This window comes from Canis lupus, chromosome 36 (genome assembly GCF_003254725.2).
Source record: "Canis lupus dingo isolate Sandy chromosome 36, ASM325472v2, whole genome shotgun sequence".
In the NCBI taxonomy this organism is placed as follows: domain Eukaryota; kingdom Metazoa; phylum Chordata; class Mammalia; order Carnivora; family Canidae; genus Canis; species Canis lupus.
The window spans coordinates 11,225,613-11,247,804 of record NC_064278.1 but is presented as its reverse complement, the minus strand read 5'-3'; the positions used below and the strand labels follow the sequence as shown (position 1 = coordinate 11,247,804).

General features: G+C 35.4%; 1 protein-coding gene across 1 annotated transcript in view; it reads left to right on the top strand.

Moving 5' to 3' along the window:
• Positions 1 to 22,192, top strand: part of TTC21B (tetratricopeptide repeat domain 21B) — a 78,578-nt gene that overhangs the window by 3,636 nt on the left and 52,750 nt on the right. The window contains exons 2-11 of the mRNA XM_025460028.3: positions 643 to 772; positions 862 to 972; positions 4,140 to 4,306; positions 6,587 to 6,709; positions 9,474 to 9,631; positions 14,443 to 14,527; positions 16,158 to 16,256; positions 17,935 to 18,127; positions 18,769 to 18,866; positions 19,185 to 19,385. Coding sequence (XP_025315813.1) covers positions 643 to 772; positions 862 to 972; positions 4,140 to 4,306; positions 6,587 to 6,709; positions 9,474 to 9,631; positions 14,443 to 14,527; positions 16,158 to 16,256; positions 17,935 to 18,127; positions 18,769 to 18,866; positions 19,185 to 19,385 — 1,365 coding nt within the window. The remainder of the gene's footprint in view (positions 1 to 642; positions 773 to 861; positions 973 to 4,139; positions 4,307 to 6,586; positions 6,710 to 9,473; positions 9,632 to 14,442; positions 14,528 to 16,157; positions 16,257 to 17,934; positions 18,128 to 18,768; positions 18,867 to 19,184; positions 19,386 to 22,192) is intronic.

Genomic DNA, 22,192 nt, shown 5'->3' with positions numbered 1-22,192 from the left:
GCAGCTAAGCCTTGGATGTGATCCTGAGAAAAAGCTGTAAAGCATAGACCCAATTAATCAGAAGTTAGTATCTCTTGATATTCGTTTTCTGCCGTGTAAATCTAAATAATGCAGTTTTGAAAAAAGCTTACAGATAGTAATTTCCACTAAAAAACAGTTTAGCACATTTGTTGCTACTGACAGTTATTTGTTGTAGAACTCAGAAAACAAGACAGCATTTGACAATGGATTGCTGAATTCGATTTGTCATTACTTTGTAATGCTTTAAAAACAAAATAGAAGCAAGATTTTTTTTTTGAAAGAATCCTCTGGTTTGGCAATGGAAGGCCCTTCTTATTCCTGTTTTTTGTCTGTTCTCCCATCTTCTAAAACCTTTAATAAAATGTAGGCAAAAGAAGGGCAAGAGGTGAAAGTAGCCTAATTTCAGCAGTGTTAACAAATATGTCAGAAAAAGAAGACTGAAATTATTAGAAAACATTGAGTTGTCCCAAAAATTTTGTGTTCATTGTGTTTTACATACCTTAATGTTAAGCTTTAGCCTTTAACAATATTTTCAGGAGCTTGGAAGAAAAAAAAATCATGTTATCTGACTTCAGATTATTCAAGATTTTAGATTAATATCTGTTTCTTATTTCCTTTTAGACTTTGATTCATTACTATTGTCAAGAGAGATATTTCCATCATGTGTTACTTATTGCCAGCGAAGGAGTTAAGAGGTATGCTAATGATCCAGTGTTCAGGTTTTATCATGCCTATGGTACATTAATGGAAGGTACGTGCTAATTATTAAATATGTTCCATACGTTTTAAATTCTTGTTTTGTACTCTGACAGTTTTTCACCTTGTAATTTTGATTTTCAGGTAAAACTCAAGACGCTCTTCGTGAATTTGAGGCTATTAAAAATAAACAAGATGTATCCCTTTGTTCTCTGATTGCACTGATATATGCCCATAAAATGAGTCCTAATCCAGGTATAGTATTTAAGTATAGTGCTTAGGACAATTTTTTCTACTCATTTCATTTATTTTTCTCAATTACCACAGCATTTAGTCTGATAATGCTTTATTATAATTTCCTGTAATTATTACTTTATCAGTTTGTTTTATCTTTCTGGCAAGGTTACAGATATATCAAGCACAAGAAATATATGTCTTATATCCCTTTCATATTCCTTATATCCTAAGACAGAAGTTTCATTAATATATAGGGATCATTTGAATTAATATCAAGTGGAATGTATATTAGCAATTATTAAACAAAGGACAGCCCAGAAGAAGTATATACATAAAGTGCTCTGCAGCAGCCAACTCTGTAGTTTGTTATGTGCAAAGCTGTAGCTACATGCAGTTTATCTCTTCCACTATATCTTAAGCTTCTTAAAGGCCTGTACACATCCGCACAAGGGTTGCTAACTCTTTGAAGATATTCAGTAAATTTCTATCTAGTGATAGGCTAGGAAATATAAGTTGATTATGGAAAGAACTTTATGCATAAACCAGCAATTAAAATTGTGTGAACTGTCAATATATGATGATTCTTAATGGCGGAAGCAGAATATCGTAATTATAGGTAATAAAGAGGAAATAAAAAAAAAAAGAGGAAATAGTACTGTATTCTTTTATATATATTCAGTAACAGCTAATAGCATTATAAATATAGATCATGTTTCAAATAATTAGACAAAAATCAGATGTTACAACTTTCTATAACATTAGAAAATTTTTTTCCTAAGCAAAGTATCACATACCTCCTTCACCCCACATGCACTTGCACAGATCAGCAAAAAAGTTAAAGCGTTAATATGTTTAACAAGTAAACAAGTCTAATGACTAGACTAATGCTTACTATCTGCAAGGGACCACGTCAAGTATGTTAGAGAATACAAAAGAATTGTAAGAAGTGATCCATGACATCAAGTTTATAGTCTCGTGAAGAAAAGAAAATGTAAAACCCACAAAGGTTAAATTCTAATGTTACTATTAAATAAAATTATAAGAAAACAAATGAGTCCAAAATGAACTGAAAATGGTATGAACTGCTAATCCATAGAAGAAATGGTATGTACTGTTAATCCATAGAACCTGTGAAGGTTTTGGGGAAGATGGGGCCTTTAATCTGGTCTTTGAAGGACAAGTAGGATTTGAATATATAGCAACTTGTCAGGATCAATCGATGGGCAAATATATGAAATGGTTCAGGATTAGGCTCCTTTTATGGATCTCTGTGATCCAGCAGGAGTGAGTTTAGGTGGAGCAGAGGATTTGCACAGAGAGATATAGCCAGTAAATCTAGAAAACACAAATTAGTGTAAAACATTTTCCTTTTAGGATCAAGTTTTCACTTAATTGATTATTCTCAAGAGTGTTAGTTCTGTTGGGAAATGTGATTTCCAGGACACCAAAAAAGATGGAGACAGAAATATTGTTTAGAAACACTTAAGTACTGACTCTACTTTCTACCATAGATGATTCTGAGTGGGTTTAAGCTCAGAAGGGACCCAGATATCCCTAGAAAGGGCCTCGGCGGTTCATGTCCATTCTTAAATGCTGACATAAGCCCTGATTAGAAAAGGACTTTGGTGCGTTAAGAACTTGAGCTGATATCTGGAAAGAGCCAGCTTTGAGCAGATGGTGTCACAGCTAACATATCCCCCACTTGGGATTTGATGGGCATCTGGCAGGAAACTACAGATCCTTCCCTGCCCTGATAAATTCTGTTTCTATAGAGCTCTGTCTCTATACCATGACTACTTAATGAAAACTTATGAAGGTGTTCAAGTGGGTGTATTGGAGGGTCTTCTTGCCAAGCAATCTGTAGCCTTCCAGAAACAGTTTTGTTTTGTGAACCCATAAAGTTGTGCCTTGGTGGTTCCACATTTAAGTTTAGGTTGATATCATTAGAGATAAAAGGAAGAGACGATACCTTTTTCTGGATGGCCATTTCCAGAAAGGTCATTGGTTAGAATCACAGCCTTCAACTTTGACATTTCTTGTAACTTATTGCATAGTTGATCCATATTCTGATTCAATTCAGGATTTGGATATAATCAGCCTTTGTGGCCTAAGCACACACGTAATAGATTTAATGGTTAGAGTTATTACAGGTAGACCATCTTTTAAGGGAGCTGCCAAGCAGCCAGTATTAAACCATGCAAATAATAGTAATTGTATTCCCTTTCACTGGCCTATGACAACAACAGCCAGTAATGTTTACATATTTTAGAATTGGATTAAGGAGTTGGGTAATTTGGGTACTAGTCCTCGATTTACCTCTAATAATTTTAGAATCATTGCTAGTTTTTTCAAGTTACTTACTGTTAAAAAAAATTGCCTATTTAGCCTTTATCTTGAGAATGACGTAAACTGTAGAACTACTGTACATTATAGTGGTCATTAATCACATGTGGCTGTTGAGTATTTGAAATGTATCTAGCTTGAGAAACTGAATTTTAAATTTAATTCTAATTAAATTTAAAACTGCTATTTGATTCAGTTTTTAGAAAAGTTATGTTTGGAACAATGAATATATGAATCTGCTGTTTTCAGCTATAAATTTTATGGAATCTAAGTACAAATCAAGTATTTTTTTATTAAATACTTTATTTACTTATTTATTTGCTAGAGAGTGAGCACGAGCAGGGGTGGAGGGATGGGCAGAGGGAGACTCAAACTCCTCACTGAGCAGGAAGCCAAGCAAAGGGCCCAGGCCCCTGAGATCTTGACCTGAGCCCAAGGTAGACACTTAACCGACTGAGCCACCCAGGTGCGCCCAAATCAAGTATTTTTGGAGAAAATTTAGCATCATAGTTGAGATGTACTTGGTATAAAATACATATCAGATTTTAAAAATTTAGTAAGAAAAAAGTATCTCAATAATTTTCATGTCAATTTTGTGTGGGAATGATAACTCGGATATATCAAGTTAAATAAAATGTATTATTAAAATCAATTTTACTTGTTTCTTTTTACTTCTTTGATGTGACTACTAGGAAATTTTAAATTACATACGTGGCTTGTATTTTATTTCTATTAGACAGTGGCACTATAGAGAGGACTATATTCTGTGCTCTGTTAATTGATCCATTATGAACACTTGATCTAGAATTTAATTTTCATTTAATGCCTTTTTCCCCTCCTAGATAGAGAAGCTATTCTGGAATCAGATGCCAGAATGAAGGAGCAACGTAAAGGAGCTGGGCCAAAAGCTTTGTACCATGCAGGCTTATTTTTATGGCACATTGGCCGTCTTGACAAAGCGAGAGAATATATTGACAGAATGATCAAAATGTCAAATGGCAGTAAAGAGGTAGTTGGGTTTCTTATTTTGAAATAGATATACTACTAAAGCTTATATTCAGTAGTATTCTTTGTTATTCTGCTCTTTTATCACTTTGTAAAGAGCAGCTTTATTTTAATATTATTTTATAAAATTGTGGTTGTCTAAGGTTGTTTACTCTCATGCTATTTATTAATTTTTGGAAAGATCCCTCTCTGATTCCTTCCCTCCCTTCTCTCCTTTTCTCTGTCCTTCCCTCTCATTCTCCTTATTGAGCTGCTCTAGATACAAGGAACCAATATTTGCACTGTTAATAAAACAAAGATGAGCAATGATGAAGGGAAAGGGAAACAGGTACTCCCAAGGTGGGAAATAATAAATGGGATGAAAAAAACAAGGAGACGTGTTGGTTCCAGGTATAGTGAGAAGCTCACATTTGATGGAAACACTGGGTACACAGATAAAGAAGGTGGAAGGAAAGCTTAGAGAGGTCGGGTGGGACAAAGTGAAGGGCCTTGGCTGCTAGCTACATACGTATATTTATATCTAGTGTGTTAGGCGTGGAGAGGTCATTGAGGTTTTTAATCGTGATGGTGGTATTATTAGAGTGCAAATTCACAAGACTGAACGATGGTTTATAGGATGAACTGACTCTGGGGAGAGTGCAGCCCCCAAAATGGTAGTATATACTTTCTGGCAGAAGGTTTTGAGGGCCTACAACTAAAATATTGTACTATGGTATGAGTTTGAGAATATTTAATACCCACAAGAGCTGCCAACTGATTATAAGTGGTGGGGGCAAAATTTTGAGGTGTCAGATATCAAGAATGTCTCCCTGAGGTCTTAAACCTGGACAGTTTCAGAGACTGGTTAACATAGAGAATATGTTGGGATGAGAAGGTAATCGTGGAGGGGGTAGGTGATATATTTGGTTCCAGGCATGCTATGTTTCTTTTTTTTTTTTTTTTTAATTTTTATTTATTTATGATAGTCACACAGAGAGAGAGAGAGAGAGGCAGAGACATAGGCAGAGGGAGAAGCAGGCTCCATGCACCGGGAGCCCGACGTGGGATTTGATCCTGGGTCTCCAGGATCGCACCCTGAGCCAAAGGCAGGCGCTAAACCGCTGCGCCACCCAGGGTTCCCACAGGCATGCTATGTTTCTGTCTCTGGTGGAACAGTGAGATGGAGATAGTAGATGAGCTCTTGGGGGAAAAAAAAAGTTTAAGAGGTATTGGACTAGAAATAAAGACTAGGAATCATCCACGCAGAGGCAATAGTTGAAATGATTCAAATGCAGACATTGACCTAGTGAGTAGAAATTGGATTGTTTTAGGAGTGCCTGGGTGACTCCGTCGGTTCATTATCTGCCTTTACTCAGGTCATGATCTCAGGGTCCTCTAGATTAAGCCCTGCATCAGGACCCTTGCTCAGCGGAGAGTCTGCATCCCCTCTTCTGCCCTTCCTCCCACCTCCTACCCCCATGCCTGGGCTCTCTTTTTCTCTCTTTCTCTCAAATAAATAAACTCCTTAAAAGAAAAAAGAAATAGTGTTGTTTTAGTATTTATATACGTCTTTTCAGGTGAGATAGAGGGAGATAAATATAATCCTAAAGACTTGTAAGTCTATGAATTGGCCTAGAAATTTTTTGATAGAAGGACAGATTTTACAATTTTTTATTTGACGTTGAAAAGTAAATTAACCTGTATCTATCTTCTTTTTAATCCTATAAACCTTATAAGCCACTGACTCACTAACATTTCTGAAAGTAAACATCCATGATTTCTTCAGCCTTTGAGTTCTGAGGCCATTGATCTTTCCATTTGAAATGCACTGGACTATCACAAGGATTAAGATAGTTGTCAGATTATCTTAATTTTTAATATGTATCAAGCAAGACACTGATGTTTTTCCATCTTAGTTCACATGGTCTGTTTGCCCAGAAAAGAGGTAACAGATTCTTGTTTGTGTGTTGAGTTACATATTTAACAATTATGATTAATGATTTACTAGCAAAGTCCCAGATAAGAATATTGGTTATTTAGGATTCATGGAATATTTAACAAATTTTTTAATATTGAACACGTTATAACCGTAAGAGCTGAAAATACCTAACAGTTCACAAGATTCTAGGCTGGAAAAGATTTGAAAACAGTTTAACTGAACACTTTTATAATTCGTAACATTTTTTGACAGGGTGATTTCTTTACTAATCACAAAAAAAGGACATCAGGTTTACCTCTTTCATCTATACTTATTTCTTTCATTTCCAATAAAATGGATATATGATTAGAATTGTTCATCCTACAGGGACAGATTTTGAAAGCATGGCTTGACCTCACAAAAGGAAAAGAACCTTACACTAAAAAAGCACTGAAATGTTTTGAAGAGGAATTACAAGATGGAAATGATATTTTTGCTCTGCTGGGTAAGGTGAGTTGGAGTTAGGGTAAATCATGTTTTAAAACGTATTCATAATATATTTGAAGCCCAACAAACCTGAATAACTCAAGAAAGATAATAATTGTCGTGTTACTTTTTTCAGCTCTCAACTATAGGAGGGACTTGGATTTTATTTGTATAGGTCAGTGAATGACAAACCAGAGGAATGTATTCCTTACCAACTTCCTGAATCTAGATTGGTTTTGTTTTTGTTGGTGGTGGTATTGGTTCCTATATTAGTTACTCACTAAACATTCATAGTTTGTCTAACATGTGCAAAGCATCATTCTAGATACCAGGGATACCCTGAAGTAAAATAAAACTTCTTGCTTTTATGGAGCTTGTACTCTGTTGTTGGAGACAGACAAAAAAAATAAGTAAATTACATAGTATAGTAGAAGGTGGGAAGTGCAGTGGAAAAATAAATCTGGTAAAGGGGGAGACGTAGAGCTGGGGTATGAATTTTCAGGTTTAAATGATGTGATCAGAGAAAGTGACATTTGATCCAAGACTTCTAGGATGTGAGAGTTAAAGTTCTGTGGGCACCTGCAGGAAGCATTACAAATAGAGGAGATAACAAGTTGAAATACCGTAAGTCGTGTTCTAGGCATTGCTGGGAGGCCAGGAGATGAACATGGAATGAGCGAGGTGGAGAGCAGAAGTAGAGGCTGGAGGAAAAGAAGGTGGGGTGGGGACAGGTGGGCATGAGGGTAGTGAAGAGAGGCAAGGCTAATTGTATAAAGCCTTTGGCTTTTAATTTGAACCAGATAGATAGGCAGCCAGTGACCTTACATTGTGAGGGATGAGCAATTAATTGGCGAAGTCATTAGAAATCATTGGTAGGTAGGAATGTATTATTCAGACCTTTTTCTTTAGTTCCATTGATGCCTTCAGAATGCCTTAAAATTTTTTAAATTTTTGGTTTAGCAACAGGAAATTAAAATTATATGTTAGGAGAACAGCTTGTTAGATAAGCAGTAATTTGGGGGGGATAAAAAAGAAGAGGAGAGGATTATTAGTGTCTTGACTGTTAATATCCCCAACTCACTCTTGCCCATTTCTCTGGCTACTGAACTTGTTCAGTTTGGTGCCACCACTAGTTCTCCAGGTGATTGGAGTCAAGTGTTAACTGACGGCACTGCTAGAGAAATTGAGTTTTATCGAGTTTTTCTTATCATTTCACCTCCTCCCTATTCCTTAAAGAAAAACTAGTTGATAATCTTCTAAGGTGGGCCTCTTTCAGGTGTTAACATGGTTTAGGAGGGATTTACCTTTTTCCTCCAATACTTAAGATTGGTTTAAATTCTTTTTCTGATACCACCCACCCCAATTATGTGTTTATTTTTCAATTAATTCAAGAGGATGTTTGCATTAGCCTAATTCCAACTTGGAATAACATGATCCAAATACACAGGAAATTTAGTTTCATTTAATATATATGTGGCATCATATGGGAAGTGATGGTGTAAGGAAGTAATAGATGTGGTCTTTTAGCATGATTTTCTTTTTTACATTGCCAGCTTTTTAGGTAGAGTCTAAAGATCTATGTAATTTGAAAAAATTCTCTGCATTAATCTTTCTCAGTTACTCCAAAATTTTAATAATTTATTTTGACATAGTGTCATCTTTGGATGGTCTCAGACTTTCTTTTAATTATATGGGAATATAATTATATGGGAATATTACATGAGATATAATTTCAAACAGATTTTAGGATTATATTGCAATTATATATCTTTTGAAATGGATGTTCATTTTGAACTGAGATATTCTAGGACTAGATTTATTCCTAATGGAGATCTTGAAGCAAATTTTTGAAAATCTGATATGTGATAAATATCATTCATAAAGTGCTAACTCTATAGCTTTATTTTTTTACTATGAAAGTAATACATAGACGTAAAAATATTCAATTTCAATAATATTTGAATTAAAAAATATTACCATTAGAGATAACCAGTTAAACTATTATATTATAAATGAAATCTCTTCATTTCAGTAAATACAGATCTATAAATCTACATAGCCATCTAAAATTTGGTTAAATAGGTATGCTATAATTTAATCCTGTAGGGACATTTTGGATTTTTTTAATTATACTTATTATAGGGACGCCTGGGTGACGCAGTGGTTGAGCACTGAGCTCCTTGCAAGGAGTCTGCTTCTCCCTCTGCCTATGTCTCTGCCTCTCTCTCTGTGTGTCTCATGAATAAATAAATAGAATTTAAAAAAAATTTTGGATTTATTATAAATCTGTCATGAGTATAATGTACTATTTTAATGCGTGTTCTTATTCAATTATTTCCTTAAGATACTTCCTAGAATTGAAAATGTTGAGCTAGAATGAATTGCTTGGATTTTATTTGGCTTATTCTTTAAAGTCTTATCTTCTGTAGCCAGAAAGTAATTAAAAAAAAAAAAAAAAGATACAGAATCTTCATTTTGGATACTATTTGCAAATATCCTGGAAATATTTTATTCTGAAAGATAATCTTTCTGTTCTAGTTATTAGGGGTTTATAACAAAGCCACTTACATAAAATATTTTTTGTTCTGAAGTTTTAAAATTTTAATTTCTTAAAAACTTATTTTGTATTCCTCATTATAAAAATGATAACTGTTCCTTACGGAAAAGTCAGAAAACAAAAATACAGAACATGTTAAACACTAGTATTCTATGTATCCCAGGATAACTGCTGTGAGAAGCTCGGCGTATGTGATCACAGTTTTGATGTCATGTTTTTTTCTCCCATTAGGCACAATGCCTTGAGATGCACCAGAATTATTCCGGTGCTCTGGAGGCTGTGAACCAGATAATAGTGAACTTTCCAAGTTTCCTTCCAGCTTTTATAAAGAAAATGAAACTACAACTCGCCTTACAGGATTGGGACCAGACTGTTGAAACAGCACAGAGGTTAAGTAAAAAAAGATAATACAAATACCTTGGATGTGGTTATATAATTTCCATTAAAAAAAAAAATCTGTGTGTATTTTTTTATCATATTTGAAGTTTGATTTTTTTCAAACAATAGAGAATTGAAGAAGACCTTAATACTGCATTGTTTTTAAAAACTGAATTTATTGATTTACATAAATATCTGAAGAGCTGTTCTAAAACACTCTTATGCAAATATCCCTGCCCTTGGGAAGCTGATATTCAAATGAGAGGAACCATATAATCAGAACAAATAAGAGGTTATGTAGTATGTTAGAGAGCTCTGAGTGCTGTGGAGAAAAGAGAAAGCTGGAAATTGAGATAGGGAGTGGGAAGAGGGATTCAGTTTTATGGGATGACAGTTGAACTAAGGGAACAAGCCATGCAGATATCTGGGGGAAGACTTTGCAGAAAGAAGGGAAAGCAAGTGCAAAGACCTAGAGGCAATAGTTTGGGTCATATTTTTAAGGAGTGGGAGGAGATAAAACGGCTGGGCAGCGAAGTCAGCAGAAGGTGGACAGGGGAGCCAGCATGTGCAGGGTCTTGGTTACCTTAAGGATCTGGATTTTTCTTCTGAAGTGTGAAGTCATTGGAGGAATCCTTTTCTCCTGCCCCTCCTCCTTTTCCTTCTTTCTCCATTTGCCCTCTCACTTCTCCACCTTTTTGTTGCTGTTGTTGTTTAAGAAACCAGCCTTTTATCCTGTCCGTTTTCTGTAAGAATTCTGTTGATTACATGCCACATACTATATAACTTGTTGCTTATCCTCTGAACTTCCTATAAATTGGTACTGGATATAAAGACTTGGTTAGGTACATGTTCGAATTTTTTTCTTTTTTTTTTTTTTGCAGTTACTTTGTAAGTGGTGATGGGTTCTTTCATCAAAGGGACATAATCTTTCCTTATCTTTTTGTGGTATTAGTAGAATATTTTTTTAAAGAGAGGTAGTGCGGGGAGGGGCAGAGGTAGAGGAGGTAGAGATAGAATCCCAAACAGGCTCCACACCTACTGTGGGGTTTGAGCTCAACAGTCCCAAGACCCTCACCTAAGCCAAAATCAAGAGTTGGACACTTGACTGAGCCACCCAGGCACCTTATTAGCAGAAATTTGTGCTAACTACATAGGTGCTTTAGAATTATAATAGGGTTATATTATTCTTTCTTCATTTCTTAGCTGGAATACTATTAAAAAAAAAACTTCTAATCTACTGGTTGGTTATTTGGTGTTATGGTTCATATAAGAAAAATTAAATGAATGCTTGAGTCTTTTATTTCTGGGTTTCAAAAAACAAACAAAAAAAAATTTAAAAATTCTGTGGCATCCTGCAATGGTGACTGATTAGTAGCTTGGATTTGTTTGTATAACATGGATTTAACTTGTGTGTTTCTAAACATTTCGGTTATTTTAGGTGCTCAAATTGTTTCCTCTTTGGCTGTTAGTAGCCTCTTAAAATTAGTTCTTAGGTTCTTTTCATATGATCCTAGTAGTCTTTCATAGTTTCCTTGCTATTTGGTGGATAGCAAGATATACCTGGGTCAATTTGGATATTTGCTGCCCCAAACAAGTATTAGCCATTGTGGAATGCAATCTAATCCCTTTTAGTGGGAAATGATATTTGGAGGCCACAATTTGGGCATTGGTAACTCTTTGATGTTTAGATTTTTCTAGATTTCTTTTCCGGGCACTGTGTGAGTGAAAGGGCTAGGAGGGGTATCAATATAATATATAAGAAATATATTTTGAGGGATGTGTATAAAAAATAGACTTGTTATATAGTTTTTAAACTTGATTTTTCTTTTTTTTTTAAAGATTTGTTTTAGAGAGAGAGAGAGTTCACAAGGGGTGGGGGGAGAGGTAGAGGGAGAAGGAAACTCAAGTCGCTTCAGTGCTGAGTGTGGAGCCAATGTGGGACTCAGTCTTACCATTCTGAGATCACTACCTGAGCTGAAACCGAGAGTTGGATACTTAGCTAACTGCACCACTCGGGTGCCCCTAAATTTGATTTTTCTTTAGTGTTTTGTGGATATTCTTTTATATCCATTCACACAGATATACATAATTATTTTTAACAATAAAAATATCTATAAAATAAACATACAGATAGTTGATTTTTTCCCATTGGTAGACATTTAGGCCTTTACACACACACACACACACACCCCTCTATGCACATATGGGTGTATTTCTGGAAGATTGCTTCCCAAATGCTTTAAAGGGAATCATATTTGTTAGGGTGGGCTAAGATCCTATAAAGAACAGGTCTAAATACATAATTTTTTTTTCTTGTCATACGTAACTATTTTGAGTGGACGTAAATCTCAATGAAGCAGCCGTCCTCCACACTGTCATTGAGGGACCTGGTCCCTTTCAGTCTGTGATTCTTCTCATCCTAAAACCTCATACCATTGGTATCCAGCTGGTGCAAAGGGAAAGAGAGTGTGGAGGGTTCATTCTATTTTCCTTAAAAGCCCAGGCCCAGGCATGGCAGGCGTAGCTTTGTCTCCTGCAGGCCGCATCTAATTCCAAAGGTGGCAGGAAAATGTAGGCCAGCTGTGTGCTCGAGCCAATGGGGAGATCGTAGATTTGAGGAGACAGTTTGCAATCTCAACCTCAGGAATGCATCTGAAACTTTGGAAGACACTACCAAGTTGTTCTCCTAAGAAGTTATACTAATTTGTACTCCTATCAGTAGCCTGTGGAATGCCCCCTCCCTTGTCCTTATCAATTCTGGCTATTATCGGTGGTTTTCTGTTTTTGTTTTTAACAATTTTAATAGTAGTAGTCGAATCTGGTAAAATAAAACCTTATTTTTATTTTCGTTTCTCTGATTATGTTGAGATTGAGCATCTTTCTTTTTTTTTTTTAAAGATTTTATTTATTCATGAGAGACACAGGCAGAGGGAGAAGCAGGCTCGATGCAGGGAACTTGATTCGGAACTTGATCCTGGGACTCCGGGATCATGCCCTGAGCCAAAAGCAGATGGAGATTGAGCATTTTTTTAATCCTAAAAGCTGTTTTTCCCCCTGTATAGTGACTGGTCCTTTTTTTTTTTTTAAAACTGGGTCAAAAAAAAAAAAAAATAAAAAATAAAACTGGGTCAATTCTTTCTTATATTTCAAATGGATTTTTATATTTTTTAGGGAAAGGTCTCTATCATGTTTCTTTTTCGATAGTTTTCTTGGCTCTTTTGCAATTGACTAACTTATCAAGTTAAAAAAATAGAAACCTTATAAGATTTTGGTTTGAATTGCATTAAATCTATAGATTATTTAGGGAAAAAAAAATTTAACCAAAAATGAGTGTATTATCGTGTGGCAGCTATTGAGGCATAGCAAACAGCTACAGATCTCAGGGCATATGACGGTAAGCACTCATTTCTCATTTTGGTGGGGATCCTCTGACCTCCACAGGCTTGCCTGGTATTCTGCTTCAAATTTTAGATCCAGCCGGGTGGGGATGGCACCTCATTGCAGTTTGGTCTCTGGTCAGCTCTGAGGGTGCTCTTCTCTGGGCACAAGCCAGAGAGCACCAACTACCCAGAGGAAGCTCTGCTCATGGTGATAGCAGAGACGTAAGGGACAGCCAGAAATATTCGGTGCCTCTGAAACTTTGGTGTGGCACACTGCCACTCCTACTCACATTCCATTGATTAATATAAGGAAGATGTCCAGGGCCATAGCCAAGAAGCAGTAAAGTACATGTCAGCATTTATAGGAGCAGTGGCTCACTTTCATGGCAGAAAGCATGTATTAATGGAAAGTGGGAAAATTAAAGCTAATAATTCAGTGTACCACACCATTCATGATAAGAAAACCTAAGTGTGTTAGTTACCCCATTTGTTCATTTTTTTTTTTAAATGTTTTTGCGTAAGGTTTAGGAATTTATATAGCGTTTGCATTTTTTTTTTACTAAGTTTATATCTTTTTTTGGGGAAGGGGAGCTGTTCCTATTACTAATAAGGTATTTTTCCATAATATTTTCTGATGTGTTTTTATCACATAGAAATCTGTTTTCATGTTGTGAACTACATTAACAGATTTTTAAATGTTTAACCCATCTTTTCATTCCTGAAATTCTTGTAATAAATCTTCCTGGTCAAGGTGAATTCTTTTTTTGTGAGAAGGAGAGGGTGGTGGAAGGAGGAAGAGAGAGAGTCTTAAGCAGGCTCCACATCCCACATGGAGCCTGACGTGGGGCTCCATCTCACAACAATGAGATTATGACCTGAGCCGAAATCAAGAGTAGAATGCTTAACTGAGCTATCCAGGTGCCCCAAATTCTTTTTTTTGTTATTTTATTTATTTGAGAGAGAGAGAGTGCACGAGTGAGCAAACATGAGCTGGGGAAGGGAGAGGGAGAAGCAGACTCCCCACTGAGCAGGGTCCCTGACATAGGGCTACATCCAAGGACCCTGGGAATCATGACCTGAGCAGACACTTAACCAACTAAGCCATCCAGGTGCTCCCAAATTATTCTCTTAATATACTGTTTTATATGGTAAACTAATACTTTATTTAGGATCGCCAAAGGATTTAAAGAGACTGATACAATCTATTCATATCTTTTTTTTATTCATATCTTTTTAAAACTAATATTATTAAAGATTAAGATTCAGAGGTATTTTTTAGCTTAAATAATGAGGTTGGTAATCTTAATAAAAGATATATTATTTTACTAATTAAAATTACTATTTAGACAGGGGAATTGACCAGAAAACTGACTCTTCAAACCCTCAAATGAAAGAAAACACATTAAGCTATTTCAACATTAAGTGAAACGTTATTTCTGCAGGTTAATGCTTCAAGATAATCAAAATGTGGAAGCGCTAAGAATCCTGGCTCTTTACTATTTGTGCAGGGAGGGGGATATAGAGAAGGTAAGTTGTATTATACTATTTAAGTTTCCTGTATTAAAAAAATATGTAGTTACACACACATCTGCACATACATTAGAACCTTGAAGAGCTCTTTCAGAATGTGTGGCATGGTAAGTTTTACTTGATTCCTAGAAATACACTTGAACATATTGATGAGCTTCTTAAATCAACTAATAAAGCAAAATAACGGAATAGTTAAAATACCTTGAAAATTCCTTAAATCATTAATTAAAGCATAAGTGGTTTTCTACATTAAAACTCACATCCAGTAATCTACATGATTAATGTAACTGGTAATGCTAGGTATGAAAGAATGTGTACTCAAAATATAATTTGTAGTATTTTTACAGTTTGAGTTTGCATCATTTAAATGGGCTTAGGATGACATCCCACTGGACCTTATAATAAGATACACATTTTTCTAGTAGTGATTATGTACTGCATTATGGAATGCCAAAACCCAGTCTGAAGCAAACAGTGTCACAAAATAGTAGTATAACAAGTAGTAGATTTGAATTGTGTTTAGTCTGGTTAAATTGTTAAATGTGACAACAACTAACTAAGAAGTTCTTCAGTAAATACTAGAGGAATTTTACCAGGGGCAACTCTTCAGTAAATTTTCCAGGCATTAAAATTACTTACAGTGTCATAATGATTTTTCTGTTCTAGAGAATATTTTAATATAAGCCAGACTATATAGTTAATCCAAAATCTGATCTCATATAATGCCAATGTTTATATGTTGTTGTGGATATCTCATGTGTGTCATGAAGTAATTATTGAAGAGGGATCTTGGCATATATAGTTAATTGAGCATTATGGATATCTTTGCCTACCCAAAGGTTTCCATTCAATAACAAATATTTTAAAAACACATAGGGTTATTTTATTTTATTTTTTTTAAGTTTTATTTATTTAAGTAATTTCTCTACCCAAAGTGGGAACTCATGACCCTGAGACCAAGAGTTGCATGCTCTTCTGACTAAGCAAGCCAGGGACCCCTAAAAGACATATTTTATTTTATTTTATTTTATTTTATTTTATTTTATTTTATTTTATTTATTTTTTATTATTTTATTTTATTTTATTTAAAATTTTTTTTATTGGAGTTCAATTTGCCAACATATAGCATAACACCCAGTGCTCATGCCCCTCTCAGTGCCCATCACCCAGTCACCCCAGCCCCCCGGCCAACCTCCCCTTCCACTACCCCTTGTTCATTTCCCAGAGTTAGGTGTCTCTCATGTTTTGTCTCCCTCACTGATATTTTCACTCATTTTCTCTCCTTTCCCTTTATTCCCTTTCACTAATTTTTATATTTCCCAAATGAATGAGACCATATAATGTTTGTCCTTTTCCGATTTACTTATTTCACTCAGCATAATACCCTCCAGGTCCATCCACGTCAAAGCAAATGGTAAAAGACACATTTTAAAACTCAATTCCTTATTCATAATTCTTGAACTTTTTAAAAGAACTTTTAATACATTTCGCAGCATAGAAGATTTCACTGGACAAGAGGGAATTTATAAAAGCAAAGATTTTTTAATATTAACATTTATTAGTGTATATGTCATATATTCATTTTATCGTAGTTTGTTTTAAAATTATCCTGATACTTTTGTTTTAGGCTGCCACCAAGCTGGAAAACTTAGAAAGTGCATTGGATGCCATGGAACCACAGAATGGTCAACTTTTTTATAAGATCACATTAGCCTTCAGCAGAACTGTAAGAGTGCCTGATATGCAACAGCTCTGTTATCTGTGGCTGGGAATATAAAATAAGTCACAAAGGTTGAGGTATCAAAGAGCCTTTCGCCCAGAATGAAAATATCATACATATATAAGTGTGTGATACATTCCTTAAAAAGTCAGTTCAGAGGAGATATGATTTTCAACCACAAGAAGGCATCATGGAGGCTTGTTGAGCCTTTAAGGATAGGGAAATGGGAAATTCCAAAGGAAATGGAAAGTCATTTATTTTATTCAGAGCATAGGATTTATAAGTAGGATTATTCTTTTGTTTTTTGAAACTACAGTCGACCCTTGAACAGCACAGGTTTGAACTGTGTGAATCCACTGAATGCAGGTGTTTTCAGTCAAGACAGTACAGTACTGTAAAGTATTTTTCATATGATTTTCTTTTCTCTAACTTTATCGTAAGAATATATAATATAACATACAAAATATGTGTTAGTAGACTGTTTATGTTATCAGGAAGATGTGGTTAGTGGTAGGCTATTAAGTGTTTGGGCATGCAGATTTTCAACAGTGAGGGAAGAGGTGGTATGTGGGTGATAGCACCCTACCCTGCATTATTCAAGGGTCAATTGTATTTGAAAAGAAGTTTTAACATGGGTAACAGACAATTTTGGTTGGGATCTTGTTCTTTTAAAAAATATACAATAGTAAAGAAATGTTTTTATTACAACATCCAATAAGAAGATAATCAGGAATGGAATAGGAGACTTTCAAAACCAATACAAGGAATGAGAGGTTTGGAAAGTTCTTAATTAAACTAGGAAAAAAATAAGGAAAACAGTACACACAGGTAGGTAAAATACTAAATATATAATTGAAGGAAGAAAGGATCTTTATTTTTTTATTGTTTAAATTTTTTTAAAGTTTTAATTTATTCATGAGAGAAACAGAGAAAGAGAGAGAGAGAGAAAGAGATAGGCAGAGGGAGAAGCAGGCTCCATGCAGGGAGCCCGACATGGGACCTGATCCCGGATCTCCAGGATCACACCCCAGGCCCAAGGCAGCGCTAAACCACTGAGCCACTGGGGCTGCCCTAGTATTTTACTCTTAAAAGTTATTATGTTAGGACATTGCATACTTCCTTTAGCAGAGTTGCCATTTCTGGAAACATAGTTGAAGCTTTTTCCACAAAAATTCTAACATATGATCTTTTAAAATATTTTCCCTGGTGGCGTACCTTCTCCTTAGGGGAAAAACAAATCCTTGTCCTGTATTTTGATTAGAGTTATAGATAGATAGGTAGTTTTAGATATAGACATAAATATAGATTTATATGTGTAAAAATATATAAAAACACACATATATATATAAACTTAAAGTAACAATTTTCTTGTCTAATTTGTAAAACAATCATGAGACAGTTCTAAAAAATATACTTGTGCAGCAACATCATTAGAGTATACTTTTCAAAAAGCTATTGTGTAAAAGCACTGCTCATTAGGACTTTCATTCTGATGGGATATAAACTTTCTTGCTGTATGTACTGTCTAGATAGTAAATAGAGAAGTTTTAGGTTTTTATTATTAAATAATTTTAAGTCTATTTCTATGAAATACAAATAATCCGTTATCTTTAGGAAAAAATAATCCTCCCACCTGAGTAGAAATGTTTGACTTTCTAGTCTAAAACTTCTTTTTTCTTTTTAGTGTGGGCGAAGTCAACTCATTCTTCAAAAAATTCAGACATTACTGGAAAGAGCTTTTAGTTTAACCCCTCAGCAATCAGAATTTGCTACAGAACTTGGATATCAAATGATTTTACAAGGAAAAGTTAAAGAGGCACTGAAGTGGTATAAGACGGCCCTAACACTTGATGAAACTAATATTCCTGCGCTAGCTGGTATGACAGCTGTTTATAAATGTTCTTCAGATAGGTGCAAGTAACAATTCCTTTTAATACCTGCTGTTAAAAAGATGTATGTTGTGGATTTCTAAAATTAAAATGTCCTTCATTATCCACAATAGAAAAAATACCCCACGGATCTTTTTTTTTTTTTTTTTAAACATTTTATTTATTCATGAGAATACACAGAGAGGAGACAGAGATAGAGGCAGAGGGAGAAGCAGGCTCCATGCAGGGAGCCCGACGTGGGACTCAATCCCGGGTCCCCAGGATCAGGCCCTGGGCTGAAGGCAGGAGCTAAACCACTGAGCCACCCAGGCTGCCCCCCACAGATCTTTAAAACTAAAGTCTTTATTTCTTAAATAATATCTTAAGAGAATATATTTTTATGCGATAGTTCCTATAAATTCTGAATTTCTTACTACCTGATTTTAATTTGCGTACAAAGCTGCCCATTTTCTTTTCATTTCTTCTTTTTCCTTTTTTAAGAATCTGAGGTAGTACTACTTGAATGTATTATAGTTTATGATAATGTATTAATACTTTAATATATTATGGGGGAAATGTGTTTTATTGTTTGAAGTGTACAAGGCTGAATTGATGTGGACTTTGACTATTTTTGTCCTGTTTGGTTTTAGGGTTTATCCGATGTCAATTAATAGAAGGACAGTTACAGGACGCAGATCAGCAGCTAGAGTTCCTTAGTGAAATTCAGCAGTCTATTGGAAAATCTCCGGTACAGTGTTTTATTTTATCAGATGGTAGATCCTAGCTACTGCTTATAAAATACGAGATTTTAAATTTTAGTACTAGTAATGGATTTAAGGACTAATATATACAAATTTTAATATATAATTGCATTTACTAACTTACCTCCATGCATAATTAGACTTTAAATATTCTCGTGTAAGATTCTAAAAGTTTGTCCAAGCTAATACTTGAATTTGAACAAATATTGCACATAAATAGCACTTCATATACGTTTGAAATATAAGTAGAAATAAACGGCTTTGCAACTGAATGGGATAATTAATGACAACTACTTAATTTCTAGGAATTAACCTATTTACGTGCGATTCTTGCAATGAAGAAAAATAAACCACGAGAAGAAGTTATTAATTTGTTAAACGATGTTCTGGACACTCATTTTTCACAGCTAGAAGATTTACCACTTGGCATACAGTATTTTGAGAGCCTAAATCCTGATTTCTTGCTGGAAATTATTACAGAATATCTGAATTTCTGTCCAATGCAGGTAATTCTGGGACTTAATTTCAGTGAAAATATTTACAACATCATTTACACGGTGTCACATGTTAGATTGTATCAGCATTTGACAGTGGCAGTATTGGTATCTGTATTAGTTGAAATAGTTTTAAAATCAGAATATTTATACTGACTCCTATCAAATATTAAATGTATTTGTTTACAAATATTCACACGTAGTTCATAAAGTCTTAAAATCCTAAGTTCAGAAAAAATATTAGAAGTCTTTTAATTCAGATGTGCTTGCGATACTTGAATGTGCTGCATAACATCCACGTCAAATGCCCATCCAGCCTCTGAGTACACTCAAAAATGCAGTTCTTACTGTATGACTATGACTATTACACTGTAGTTCCTATGTTGCCAGACTCAACTTTGTCTTATAAAAAAAATTCACCCTTTTCCTGGTAGTCCTGCTCTCTGAGGTGGCACAGAGCAAGTTGTTACTTTGCCAAAGCAAGAATTATTCCTCATTCATAAAACAGACCTTTGGATTTTAGAAATTAGTTTTCATGTTCCCCCCCAAACAATTCCAGGCTTTTAGCTATTTATTTTTTATGTGACTTAATTAGAACCCTGGTCATGAGCCTGAGGGTAGCCTTCATTTTGTTAGTCAGCTCTCAGCTCACGCGCTGTTGCGTATACGGGTTTGACCTTGGCAGATCCTCTGCCTCCCTGATTCTGGATGTTTCTCTAGCTTTTTTCTGTGAATCATTATCGACCCCTGTTGAATTAATAGTTGATGTAAGTCCTAGGTCTATTATTCATATAATTTAGGACCCACATGTAGACTGTATATTTATCCCTATGAAATTTTATCTCCTCAGATTCATCTTGTAACTCCAGGTTACCATATTCTTTTAGATCCTGATTATCATCTATTTATATGATCTTTATTGTCATCTGCCATCTGCCTTACCTACCTCTGAGTAGAACTGAGAATGGATCCTTTTATTCTACTATCAGAGACTTCAGTTGAAATTTTTGTAGATCGTTAGCACTCTTCTTACAGACAGTAAGCAGACGCCTTAACATTACTATACTCAGCTCACGGTTCGGCACAGGAATATCATAACGGTAGTATCAAATACTTCATTGTTAAAAGCATAGTCTTCTTAGCATTTTCCCTGATTTACAGCTTCCATAAAGGTGTTAACAAGGATGAGGATAATGGCCTTTCTTTAGGGAAGCCATGTTGCTTTTTTGAGCACCATGTCCTTTTCCAGACTTTCATCTTCTGTTTTAAATTAACCCTTCTTAAGAATAGAGAACAGATGGAGGAGTTGCTGAAGGGAGATGGGCAGGGGATGGGCTAAATGGGTGATGGGGATTAAGGAGGGCACTTGTTGTGATGAGCATTGGGTGTTACATGTAAGTGATGAACCACTAAATCCTGTTCCTGAAACCCTGTTGTACAGAATGTTAACTAACTAGAATTTAAATAAATACTTGAAAAGAAAGAAAAATAAATTAACCCTTCTGGAATAACACCTAAGATTGATCCCAGGCTCCCCTGTTATGATCTGTTTTCAGTTGCTTAGAGTTGGAATTCATTTTTCACTATTTGTGCAGCCTTCAGAATTCACTCAATAAATGCTTGTAGAGGGATCCCTGGGTGGCGCAGCGGTTTGGCGCCTGCCTTTGGCCCAGGGCGCGATCCTGGAGACCCAGGATCGAATCCCATGTCGGGCTCCTGGTGCGTGGAGCCTGCTTCTCTGCCTCTCTCTCTCTCTCTCTGTGACTATCATAAAAAAAATAAAATAAAATAAAAAAATAAATGCTTGTAGAGTACCCAGGCCTCTGCTTGGAGCTGGGGAGGTGGTTGTGTAGGAGTAAACCACAGCCTTTGCCCTCTCGAAGCATATATATCTAGTAGGAGCAGACAGATAATATATTCAAGTCAGTTATATAATGGAAAATAACAGAATGGGTCGGAGGTTGGTAATTTTAGGTAAGATGGTCTGGCTAGGCCTCATTGAGATGCTTAAAGGTGAACAAAAACCTGAAGAGTTCAGGTAGAAATATGATGTAGATTGTCTCAGGCACAGAAACAGTTGCACAGCGGCCCAAAGGGACTCATGGAGACTAATGTGACCGGGATGGAGTGAGGAGGAGGTCACAGCAGAGGACAGCAGGCCACGTAGGGCCTTAGAGGTTGTTGTTGTTGGTCCCCTGGCCTCAATTTGATTTCTAGCATGATCTGACTCAGCAATTTAAAAGGATTTCCCTGGCAGCTATGCTAAAAATTAATTGTAGGTGGAGCAAGAAACAATGTGTTAAGTGCCAATTGTGTCCCTAGTCCAAAACATTCTGTGTTCCTACAATATAACCTTTGTCAGCGTGATGACACCTAATTAGCATTTATCATGTCATTTTCATGGGGAAATATTGGAAAGACAGACTTGTCTGTCCAGCTCTGTTCCTTGCCCCATATATATATAATATATATATATATTTTTTTTTTAATCAAACAGCTGTTAGCTTAGGGATTGTCCACAATCAACCTCCCTGAAAGTTTACAGTAAAAAATGATGATGGTTCTCTAATAAAGTAATATTTTTTCAATAAGTAATTCTTAGCAGATGGCAAAGAACCTTAACCTCACTATCACCTATACTTTCACTGTTTTCAAGTACACTGAAAAAATAATTTACTCTGTATTCATTACTGTGTGAAAACATGTAAAATTCCAATCTTCAAGGCACATTAAAGATCCTAGCCCTGTAAAAGAAGCAGAACAAACTGTGAAACTACTATGGAGTTGTATAAGATATTATAGAATGCTCAATTTTATTA